This window comes from Glycine soja, chromosome 20, assembly GCF_004193775.1.
Source record: "Glycine soja cultivar W05 chromosome 20, ASM419377v2, whole genome shotgun sequence".
Taxonomy (NCBI): domain Eukaryota; kingdom Viridiplantae; phylum Streptophyta; class Magnoliopsida; order Fabales; family Fabaceae; genus Glycine; species Glycine soja.
Genome location: NC_041021.1, coordinates 42,541,386 through 42,554,256, shown reverse-complemented (window position 1 = coordinate 42,554,256; position 12,871 = coordinate 42,541,386). Strand labels below are relative to the sequence as shown.

Genomic DNA, 12,871 nt, shown 5'->3' with positions numbered 1-12,871 from the left:
CTTCTAACCTGTTATAAAAGACATACCAAGATACTCGAGTTTCAAAACATGGAGTGACTCCAAAAAAGATGAAACATGATGCTTAATGATCTGAGAAGTATTTTTATTGAAAAACTTATAACTTTTGAAAGTTCACGGCTAACACATAAGACTTCTCAAAAACATCCAAAATTTCATGGATAACACCAACCTTCTTTTGAGGAGAAACTAATACAATACCCGTGCACTCGCATGGGTTATTCGAATGAATATTTTTTTTAATGAATAAATATCATGAATAATAATTATGTAGCATACAATATAAAATATAAAGATATATTTTCTTATACATAGCATAGCATGGATAGGTACCTAGAATATTATAAGTTGACTTAGTTATCAATCTTGGAATAAGAATCTATTTTTTGGTTGGTGTTGAGGAGGAGAGAGGGGAGTTTCTTTTATTGATACGGTAGGATGAGTTATTTTCTATTTTTTCCTATTGATATGATTTTAAAGGAATTTACCAATTTTCTAATAAGGAATATCGTAGAGTTAAGTGCATGTTTGAATAAAAGTCAGTGAATAAAAGTTTGAATTAAAAGTCTATTTTAAACTTAAGTTTAGTATAAAATGTGTTTATTGTAGTGTGATTTATGTTTGGATATTTTTTCTTAAAAACACTCTTGATTAAATCAAAATTATTTTGATAAAATTAAGCAAAATTATTTTTACATGTATAATTATTTAGAAGAGTATGAAGTATATAATTAATATAATATTCGTATTATTTTTTTTATTCAATTTCAATATCTTTTAAAAATGTTAAAATAATTTAATAAAAAGTTAAAATAATATAAACCATTTGTTCTTTATAATACTTTTCACCTTTACTTTCATTTTCTTCTCTTTTTCACTTCTCAAGAATATTTTTCTCTGATATCCAAGCTTCAAGATCATCATGGATGTTGTGCATCTCAATTTCAGGATATTTGGTGAGTTTTATTTTTTACACAAATGGGGTTTTCTTATTTTCTTTCTATGTACACTTCAATTTGTTTGTCAATTTTTAACTTGCGTTACACTTCAAATTTTAACTTAGTTTCCTCTTATAGGTGCTCGTGCACTACATTATGATCTTCCCAATTTTTGACTTGGGTTCCAGAAGATATGCTCATGCTGGTAAGAAAGGAAGTCTTATTCTTGTACGCATAGGAGACCAATCCAAGGTTATGGTGGTGACTATTGAGCATGATGTTGGATGCAAATTTATAGAGGTGATCTTTGCTTCCTTTCCATTTCTACGTACCTTTTATCTTTCTTACTGGAAGTTGTCTTTGTTGTTATCATTATACTACGCAAAGGTGGGTATCCAATTTTTTTTTATTTTTTTTTTTTTTATAAATCTAACAAGACAATTTCATACTTTTTACTCAAACTCCTACACTGAAACAACCAACCAGGCCAATTTCATGATTTTTTAAGTGTGGACTTAGTTGAATTGGTCGGATTGCCCAAATGTATAATCACACATTCACACCTACAAATTAAAATTTACAAATCGCACATAATTTTGGAAAAAAGAATTCAAAATCAATTAGATGCATAATTCACCCACATTTACAAATCTAATCGGAATTACTCACATATTTATATTTTTTTATCTATATAGAATTTATATATTTTGTTAAGATATCAATAATCTATACCTTTTTAGGTGAATAATTTAGACTATCACTTGTTCAACGAAGCATTAAAAATAAAACTTAATTCAATAAAATTAACTCTCCAAAGCATTATTAATAGGAAACAAAAATCGAATTCTGGTAATTTTTTAAAAATGGATTCTGACAAATTAATCACATAACAACTATTCTCCACCAAGAAAATTCTTGTCTAGGCTTGTCTTGTTTCCATTTATATAAAGTAATGGAAAGCTTCACTTAAAAGCTCTCTCTCATAATAAGGAACCAAAGCAAGGTTATATATTAACTAAAGCATTGGTTTCAAATTTAAAGGAATCAACTCAAGCAGGAGTTGGAGTTGAAGGTGTTTTGTATTCAGGGTCGCCAGGCTTGTCTGTAGAAGTCACCATGTTTTGCTTTATACTGCCTAAACGTTCTACAGCTAAAGCTGCTAAGGTATAGTTAATATGTTTTTATTTATTTTCAGGAAAACCCAACTAACCTTCAAAGGAATTCGATTTCTTTAAGGTTCGACAGGGATCGAGTCAATCTGCCCCCGTGTTTGTTGATAATAAACCTGATACGTGTAAAAAATTAAGACATTTTATACATGCAGATTTATGCAGGGGCATTCGCCACATTTATTAATTGTTGTTATTTTCTTCTTTTCAAGGCAAGAGTCTTTACAATCTAGTATAAAATGTATTATATTTTATCCATAAAAAATTAGTATATGTGAGTCTTAATACTAAAATTTGTCTAAAAAATCAGTATAGCGAAACTGCATTCATTGCCTACATTATACTATCATCAAGTAATTATTTTCCATCCAAAATATAAAATTGCTAGAATGGCTTATTGCCATTGGAAAGCACACCTAAGAAGTTTCTCACGAAATTTTAACTGAACCATAGTTTGAAAACTGATTATATGTAGAAAAATGCATTAGTCAACACTTCATTTGGAAACCATGATGAGTTAGAAAAATAATTATCATTCTCACGAAATTTTTCTCAGATAGTGCGCTTTTTTTTCTTTGCAAAATATTGCTTTGCATTAATTAGAGAAATACTTTATTGTCATTAAACTGACACACGTGTTATTGCTAGTATAATTACCATGACTTTTTATTAAAAGTGTTAGATTCTAAACTTTGATGGAGGAATATTACCATTTAAAATAATTCTAATAAATCACGATAAATGCTCTTTTTAAAATGTGTCAATATTTTTTTTTATTTTTAAATTCAAATAATCATATTATAACCTCCCAATACGTTTGTACACTTATTTTCTAATTTTGAGAAAACTACGACAATCTGTTAGCTATTACTATTATTATTATTAAATAATTTATTTTTTCACAACTTATAAAATATATCATATACTACATTTCCTTAGGCCAAATATTAAGTTTTCTCGGATAGTGTTTTTTTTTTTTGCAAAATGTTGCTTTACTTTAATTAGAGAAACACATTACTGTCAATACTATACACATGTTACTATTAGTATGTTTGATTGTGACTAATTAATAAACGTGGCATATTTGGGAAATAGGATTTGATGTCTTCAAATTCAATTGACTAAATTAACTTTGATGGAGGAATGTTATCACTTTTTAACACATCGGTTAAGTTATTAAAAATATATTTTAATAAATCGCAGTAAACACTTTATTTAATGTGTCATTTTTTTAATCATATAATATTGTATCCTCTAAATATGTTTATGTACTTGTTTCCCAAATTTGAGAAGCTACCATAATTTATTATTATTATTCTAATAACAATAATAATATTTATTATTATTATTATTAATAAGTATGACCTTTTTATGATTTGCTCAATGTTATTGTATACTGCACTTCATCTCGCCAAAGTCGAACGGACGGTGGTGCATATGATTGTCAAGTGGCATTTTCCACCAAATATATAAAGTAATGAAAAAAGTTTCACCAAAAAGCTCTCTCTCATAATTAGGAACCAATGCAAAGTAAGGTTGATATCTTAATTATTGTCATGTGATTACTTTTTAAAGCAATATATATTCCTTATAGTTATATCTAAAATCAGGTATGACTGATTGCAAAATATAAATAAAATGTATTAATTCTCCATTGGAATTAGATGGAATGATTTTTTTGTCTCGTTATGAATTTTCATTCTAACCTACAAATGGGGCAACCATTTCTTCCTCGTTAAATAGCTGGATAAAACATTCTAAACTGCAACATGAAATTAACATAGTCAGATAAAAAATTCACAGTAACACAATTATTTTTCCAAAACAGAATAGTAATGGTAGAATAATAAAAATTCCACGACATGTTTTTAAAATTCAAAGCATTCTCAGTGCAACACAATAATTATCCCAAACAAAACAGTTGCAAAAATTAATCCGAAACAAAAAGAACAAAAGCATAAGACAGTGTCCACCTAAAAACTGAATTAGTGCATCAAAATACATCTAGTAATGTCTTTCCACTAAATTTTTACTCTTCCTTGATGTGCTTGCACAACTTCGAAGAAGATAACTGGAAAGAACCAAGTTTTTCTGGTCCAACATCATCCATTTGAGTGTTTGATGAAAACAACTTCTTGCAAGGGGTTTGTGACTGTAGTATATCAGGATCATTTTTTCCAAAGGAAATTGACTTTTCTTTTTTCAGCATTTGTCTCATCCTATTGAAAAACAATATTAAAATTGTTATAGATAGATTGCACAATTTGTACTTGTTATGAGAAAACATATAAAATATGTTATAATGACAATGTTGAGTGTACCTTTTCACTGGCGATTTTCTCAATAATTGATTGGATGATATCTTTATCTTCACAGACTTGACAACTGAAAAACGGGTACTTTTGGATTTGCTTTAATTTTGAAAGCTAGCAATCTTTTTTAACATGTTCAAGTGTTTCAAGTATAATCCTTGGATCAAATTCACCTTCCTAGACAATTTACAAATTATCAGCATTTAAAAATATTAGAAAACTTTCAGAATTTAAATCAGCTAAAGAATTAAGCATTGTTGATTACCTCAACAGTTATTTCATTCTTAATCTCAACAGCACTTTTTAATTAAGCATTGTGACACATTGTACATGTATTGGTAGACTCGGTGGAATCTTTCTTCTTGCTACAGTTAGGACATCCTTCAAAGCACCAACCATTTGCAACTAATAGTTTACTAATAACTCCAACAGTCACAAAATAATATTGCTGAAACAAACAAACATAACAATTTAAGAAACTTAAACTAATATTAGTAATAACTAAGTTACCAAATTTATAATTTGCTATACCTTATCCACTTGACCAAGCTCATTTAAATATTTAACTGGTGCATTAATCGTTAATTTTCCTCCATGGGTTAGCTGGGAACTTGAAGATTTTTGGCTCAATCTTAGACTTAAAGAAATGTTATCGGTATTACTGGCAATCAAACTGGCAGCGGGAACAATATTTAATCAAAAGTCTATATAAAACATTTAAAAATTATTGAAAAGAAGGTGCTTTCAAGAGATTTAACCTTTTCTTAAAATGCTCTATCTCTGGAATGCTATCGTCATTGATAAATAGCTTTGAACCAAACATGGAGTTTTGAATGGATAGAGCAAGCTTATCTGAGTTTACATAAAAACAAAATTTTTCTAAAGGGTTAATAAAATCATTATTCATAAAGACAAACAATTAAATGATTGGGAATGTACGTGGACCATATTAAGATATTTGATTGAACTTGTAGCCTCCTTTATCTTGGCCTGTGTCAGGATGACAAAAACTGGTCCAGATTTGTGTTTGTCCAAAAAATACCTCATTTGAGTTGCAAATGATCCCCACAATGTGCACGTAACCATTTCCTTGCTAACATCAAAATAACAGAATATTGTCATTACAAAAATTAACAAAAATGAAAACTAAACAAGACTTAAACTTATATTGAGAATATAACCTTCATCTCTCATTGTGAATACTAATTTCTTGGGCCTAGTTTCAAGGCTACACTGGACCAAATCAACAAACTCACCAATAACTTCTGCAAAAAACAACAATGAACATGTAAGAAAACACTATCATATAATCTTTACATAAAAGATAAGTAAAATCTAAGATATTAACTACATAACAAAACAAACTAATTGCTAAAAGTGTATCATTTACCTATTAACACATCAGCAACAACATTCTTATTGATGATAGTCTCAAACTTTGTAAAATCATAGCCATAATGAGGGATGTCAGGTAGATCTTGCTCCTTAAGCATGGTTCCCTTAACAAAGACCAACTTGTACCTATGCTTTGTTACTCTTTACTTCAAAATCAAATGTGATATAAGTCTTGCCCTCTTTTAGTTGTTGTTCCCATTTTTCTATGTCCAAATTCTTAACTTGAGCTGAAATTTTGTCCCCCTATTAGAAACAATTGAAAAACAATATTTGAGTTCATCTTCTAAAAATAATGAAATGCAAATATTATGTTGCAATTAATCAATTGATACCAATTGTATAGGCAAAGAATTCACACATTTTGATCCATGAAAATCATTTTTATTGTTGTCCTCTGCTGTGATTGGATACTCCACATATTGATAATTCTAATAGCTAACTTTCATGTTTCTCTTGAATCATCAATCTCCTTAATGGGAGTAACTTTGCGGGCCATCCTTATTATTTTATAAATAGTCTCAAATTATAAATAACATCAATTTGTAACAACCAATTTTATAAAAAACAATTCAATAATTTTCATAAAAAGTACACATGCATAGTGCCAACATTATAATAGTTATAACATTAAGCCATATTGTTTCCAGGTAGTTATGTCTCAAGATCATATTAAAAATCTAGATCTGGCAACCAAAAACCATAAAAAAGTAAACTTAAAAAAAAAAAAAAACAAAGCATCATGACTACCACCATCAAGCAAAAAGAACGAAAACAGAGGGAAAAAACTTACCCAATAGTGCAAACGAGTACATATATATCTATCTATGCAATGTGCCAATGTTATAATAATTTTCCCAAATACGTCAATTTTATGCTAGTACATAAATAACAACAATGCAAAACTCTCATTAAGGAGAAATACTCGTAAACTTCTTATGGTGAAAATCTTCTGGTGCATAGCTTATGGATTCCTTTCTGGTTTGCAGGTTCTTAAACTCTCACTTGCTGGTGTTTTCAATTTGTGTACAGTGGGTTTATTGGTTACTTAGCACGGGGTCTTTGCAGTTGCACGTAGAGGAAATAGGATGGTGGGAATGATTTCCCACAATTTTCCTGTGCTGAAGTTGTCTATGGAGAACTGAAACGTTTCCTCTATCTATCAATTTTAAATTTTATTTTAATTCAAAATGATGTTTCCGTTATTCTATTAGAATGTACTATTAAAAATAAATAAAAAAAGACTTTTTCAGTTCCTAAACAATAGATATAGAAATTATGATTGGTTGCACAAAGAGTGGTCACGTGTAAAAAAAAATCCTGTTTTAAATAGATATAAAAATTATTAGGTAGTTTAAAATTATCACATCATCTCTTGCATCAATAACTAATCATTATATGATTCACATATAATTTAATATTTTTAATTGATTAAGATTCCTTAAATTATGAGATGATAAAATTAATTATTGTTATATAATTATTAAACATATCTTTAATTTAGTAAATATATTTTTGATTATTTATGTGTCACATAATTATTGGTTAGAATTTTTAATAATCTTAAATCTCTTAATAATTTCTTCCTTTTGGCTTATCTAAATTTATTCTAATTAATTATTAACTATTAACTATTTCGTGTTTTCAAGATAGACACACTACCACTTAGCACATTTATCTATAATAATACGTATGAATTTTATACATGACATTTAAAAGAGTTCTAAGTAATAAATTCATTTGATTATTTTTTTTTTGAAAGAGAACTCGTTTTAAATAATATAATAATTGTAATGTAATTATAATAATTGATTGTAATTAATTTTTTTTATAATTATAATAATAAAAGGATTAATAATGATTTATGATAATTATACATATTATACTTTTTTACTGTCTACATATTATTATTATTAACTAATTTTTTATTATCAATAGAATAAATTTTAAAATTTATAAACAAATAGAAATATATTTTATTTGAATAATAAATTAACAAAGAAATAATTTTTATTTGATTAATTTATATGTTAAAATGCATAATTCTATTAAGTGTGATAGAATACTAGTTTATATTTTTTTCTTGGGTCAGAAGACTAGACATATCTTTCCTAACTCATTATAATTCAGTAAACTAAAAAAATATTTTAAATATAAAATAAAAATATTCAATATAAAATACTCAATCATTTATTTTTTTAAATATTTAATTTAATTCATTTCAAGTAATTTGGATTAATATATATTTTAATTTGAATTAATTAATAACATTAATATATTTTTATTCAAAATTACAACATATTCAAATTAAGATAAAATATAAATAATTTATTGAGTGAATATAAATTTAATTCTTATTTTTATTATTTTCATAATTTTTGAGATATAATAATTAATTGAATCTTCAACTAATTATTTATATTACACAATAATAATTAATAACTTAAAAACTGTTATATTTTTATGATACATTATTGCTATCTAGAACAAAAATATTAATTTTAGTTTATAATTCCTAATTCAAAATTTTAAAATATTTTATATTATTTTTCAGAAATCAACATATATGTTATGAATGATAGGTGTCACATGAATTTAATTTTTAATTTAAAAATATATAATTGAAAATGTTATTTTATAAATATTTTATTTTAATTTTTTATTATAGTCAACGACTCTAAATTAGCTTGTTTGTAATATTATTTTTCAACAATTATATAAATTACTATCCTACTTAACACATAATTAGTTATCATTTCTCTCATTGTATTTTTTTAAAGTCTAAAATATATATATATATATATATATAATAATAATAATAATAAAATCTACTATATATATGACAACCATTAATAATAGACAATAATAACTAATAATTAAATGGTTAAAACAAAGAAAAAATTATAAATAATACATACTAGAAAAGTTTTAAAATATATATTTAAATTTTTTTATAAAAATATTTAGAAGTGTGTATGCATGAGTTACAACTTACAACATTCTAACACATAAATAATTATTTCTGTTCATAACTATTTACCCATATATAATCAAAGTTTCTGGTACATCATTGTCTTTGGCTCTCGGTGAGGGTTTTAGGGCACACACCGCAGGGAGACGGTTTCTTTCACTCTCTGCAATTCGCGATGGCTGACGAGGACTATGAAGATATTGACATGGGGTTCGTTCTCTCTCTCTCTCTTTCTCTCACACACACAGAAATTAGGGTTTTCCCTAATTCAATTTGCCTATTGAAAATCCTTAATTCCCACAGCCGACGAGGACACTATTTTAATTAACTCTCTTGTTCGTGACTAAATGAGCAATTCTTCAACTCACGGTACCCCAAAATGGATTTTTTTGCACCGTGTCGTATATTTATTCCGTGTTCCTTTTTTTTGTCCTGAGGTTTTATTTTTGGTTCGTTTATGGTAACACTTGTAGTTTTTTTTTTTTTTTCAAATGTTCTTCTACTGGATTTGATCACGTTTGCCTTTTTCTTTCAAACGTCCATTGTAAATTATTCTTCATGCTTCAATTGCTAGGGTTAGAGCCCTGAATTCTGTAATCTGTATATTTTCATTGAATGGTTTCTCATGGAATAAAGGGTGGTGATGCAGGTACGAAGATGAACCGCCAGAGCCCGAGATTGAGGTGCAGAACTCTTTGTCTTGTGTCCTTTTTTTGTATCTACACAAATGCATGTTATTGAACTCTGCGTTGAATGAAGTAATTGAATTATTGACTGCTGGATTGATTGATGAACAGGAAGGTGCAGAGGAAGATGTGGAGAACAAAAACGATGAAATAACTGGAGAGCCTATTGACACCGAGGATAAGGAAGAGGAACAACCAGTGAAGCGGCCTCGAAAGACATCGAAATATATGACTAAGTATGAGCGTGCTAGAATTTTGGGCACCCGTGCTCTTCAAATCAGGTTTGTTCAGGACTTGTGAGCTTCAGATTCTGCTTATTGATTATCTAACATGTTGTCTTTCTGGCTGGTCAGTATGAATGCACCTGTCATGGTCGAGTTGGAGGGGGAAACTGACCCACTCGAGGTAAAAGAACTTTTTGTTTTCTTTGCAGTTTGATACTTTTTTTCTTGTAAAGTTCATTTGAGCTCATTGTGAGTATTTCATTGTCAAACTTGTTATGCCAGTTTTAAATTTCTAAATATGATGGTATAGTCATATATTTATATGAAATGTAGAAAATATTTCATTAAGAAGTTTCCACTTTAGTGATCTCCTGACTGGACGGAAATCCTCTGTTCCATTAGCCTGTCTCACCTGCTGTTCCCCCAATAAAACTTTGACACATCATTTAATGAATCCGTGGCACTGCTCCCTTACTTTTACTTTAACCAAGGGTTAACGGCATCATTAATGTTGTTTCTTCATTCACGTAATCCCTTTTCAATCAATGAGTCTCTGTATATATCTTTTCAGTTTTCAATCCTTTTCCCTTTCATTCTTTTTCTGCTTTGGTGTGCTGAATCTACTTCTGCACCGTGCGTGTTCCATGGCCCCGACTGTACCAATGGCTTCTTCCATGATGTTGCCACCCTCTGAACTTCCTTGCCGACACTTGCAGGGACGATGACACCAGCCAGATCCAGGTCCCTTGTTTATAACAACACTGGACTGAATGGAGCCTGACTTTATTCATTCTTTTGCTCCCGAAAATGAATGGCTGCTGGAGTTTTTACAAGGAATGATTTTGATTAGAAATTTGATTGCACTTAGTTGAAGCACTGGAATAAGAATTGCGAATGGAAGAGGAAGACATTGTGCCAAACAATAACGACACCTTTAATCCTTGGTTAAAGTAAGGGAGCAGTGACACAAATTCATTAAATGATGTGTCAATGTTTTATTGGAGGGACATGGGGTAAGACAGGCTGATGGGACAGAGGATTCCTTCCCTCCTGACTCCTTAATTGAGCATGCACACTACTGATATGGTTTGTGTGTTTTGAATTTGTTTTATAAATCACTCTGCAATTGCACGAACGTGCAGCTAAATGCACAGATAACAGATGGAATTCTGTCTTTTCATATATTCCTTTTAAATAATAGAGATTCATAGAATGGGAAGATCAATTTAACATTGGAAATATGTTCATCTTAAAGTAGGTGGAGTAATTTTCTCTTATAGTTATGACTCTTTAATCAGCTTGTAGATTGCTTTCCCCATCATAGTTTGTGTTCCTTTGTCTCTGGCTTCCTCAAGAAAAGGTTTTGGGCTTTTGGCATAACTTAAAGAGGAGAGTAACACACTTTTTCTAATATGCTCTCTTCCATTGCTTGAAATTTATTAAAAACTACAAAACAGGAGAGAGGTTCATTAGATAATATGTGAGACCCACAAAATTTTGTGATTTTCAATAAATTTCAACCAATAAGAGTGTGTTTTCAAAAGAGTGTGCATGAGAGTATGGTTTTAGCATTTTTCTAACATAAACTGGTCTCTTATTCAGTTTGACAATGACATGCTCTTTTTAATTTTCCAGCGTTATGTGAAGCTTTATTATTTCTATGTAAGATAAGTTTGTCATCATTATTGACCTAAGCTGGAAAGTTCTACAAACTGCTTCAGTCTTCAAATATTGAATCTAGTCACATGATCAGTGGACCTTATATATTGAGAAAATGTTTTGCTTTTGTTTTATGCTATTTGATTCTCAAGTTCTGTGGTTTCCTGAAGAATGCACTGTGTGCACAATTCTAGAAATAAGTTCTCTGATTTTTATACACTTATAAAAGTCATGTCCAAGATTACCTGTTCTACGGTTTTCCTCTTGAGCATATTTACTTGCCATTAATATCTCATGTTGAACTCTTTTTTGATATCAATTATCCTAAGTGTTTATTTCCTGCCTGTATTGCAGTTTTGATTATTTCTTGTAGACAGTTCTCACAAAAATTTTCTGTATTAGGGTTCAGGAATATACATGTTTGTTTGTTAGCTCTGTTATATAACATCTGATATCTAGTTCTCCCAACTTATCAGATTGCTATGAAGGAGCTTCGAGAGCGGAAAATACCCTTTACAATTCGGCGCTACTTGCCTGATGGAAGGTAAATACTTGGCCATTATACAAGTTAGGAAGTTCTTTTTTCTTGGCTGGGGGAGGTTAAGGTTGATAACATCATGCCATACTGACTGTTAATCATTTTTTTGCAAATTTCTCCAGCTATGAAGATTGGGGAGTTGATGAACTGATTGTGGAAGACTCCTGGAAGAGGCAAGTGGGTGGTGATTGATGATTGAACTGACAGGTGTGGGGAGGAGTAACAGGCCCTAAATTTTTGTCTCCTCGTAACATTTATCTTTGAATTGTTTGAGGTTGATACTGATCTATGATCCCACCCACCGTAAAACTTGGTTTACAGCGATGTCTTTGAATGTTTATAACTTGTGCTTTTAAGCTTAGTATAATTTCTATTTCAGCTTGTTTATATATCTCTGGGCTTGCAATAGTGTTTGTTGTTGTTTGTGAAATCAACTATCAGGACACCCTCAGCTCTACGAAGATTGGAGTGATACTTTATACTGTACATTGGTTGTCTAGTGAGCCTGTGTCTCTTCTTTTACTATGTTTCATGGAAATATTCTGGAAATATTACTAATACCATTGCGAATGGAAATGATGACAAGGCAAAATTAGGAGTCGATTGCTTTAAGAAAATATTTTTGCAATTAAAAATAAAAATACAAAGAGAAATAGTGAGGGATAAGTGATAATAAAGTGTTTGAACTAATAAAGAAATGCTCACATACTCAAGTTGAAATGCATGATCTATGCCTATTTTCATATTTTTGACAAAATCATAAAAAGTATTCTTAGTAAATGTTGTTTAATAGTTTATTTTCATACACTTATAAAATTGTGGTGTTAATTATTGGTTAAAAAATAAATTTTAAGTAAAATTTATCATATTCTTTGACAATTGTTTTTATCTATTTTTACATTTGGGAGAAGATACTTAGACTCTTGTTTATTCCGCGCATGGTAAAAAATCTAGTTGACTAGTT

General features: G+C 29.3%; 1 protein-coding gene across 1 annotated transcript; it reads left to right on the top strand.

The window, feature by feature from the left end:
• Window positions 1-8,861: 8,861 nt before the first annotated feature.
• Window positions 8,862-12,410, top strand: LOC114403823 (DNA-directed RNA polymerases II, IV and V subunit 6A). The gene is made up of 6 exons (XM_028367002.1): window positions 8,862-9,010; window positions 9,450-9,483; window positions 9,598-9,767; window positions 9,840-9,891; window positions 11,846-11,913; window positions 12,030-12,410. The coding sequence occupies exons 1-6, from the start codon at window positions 8,976-8,978 to the stop codon at window positions 12,097-12,099; spliced, it is 429 nt and encodes a 142-aa protein (XP_028222803.1). The 5' UTR covers window positions 8,862-8,975; the 3' UTR covers window positions 12,100-12,410.
• Window positions 12,411-12,871: the final 461 nt, after the last annotated feature.

Excerpts from the sequence above, each read along its gene's own strand:
- LOC114403823 (XM_028367002.1), top strand. The coding sequence starts at position 8,976 with ATGGCTGACGAGGACTATGAAGATATTGACATGGG. Across the intron at positions 9,892-11,845 it reads GGGAAACTGACCCACTCGAG|ATTGCTATGAAGGAGCTTCG; the intron begins GTAAAAGAACTT and ends CCAACTTATCAG. Across the intron at positions 11,914-12,029 it reads CGCTACTTGCCTGATGGAAG|CTATGAAGATTGGGGAGTTG; the intron begins GTAAATACTTGG and ends AAATTTCTCCAG.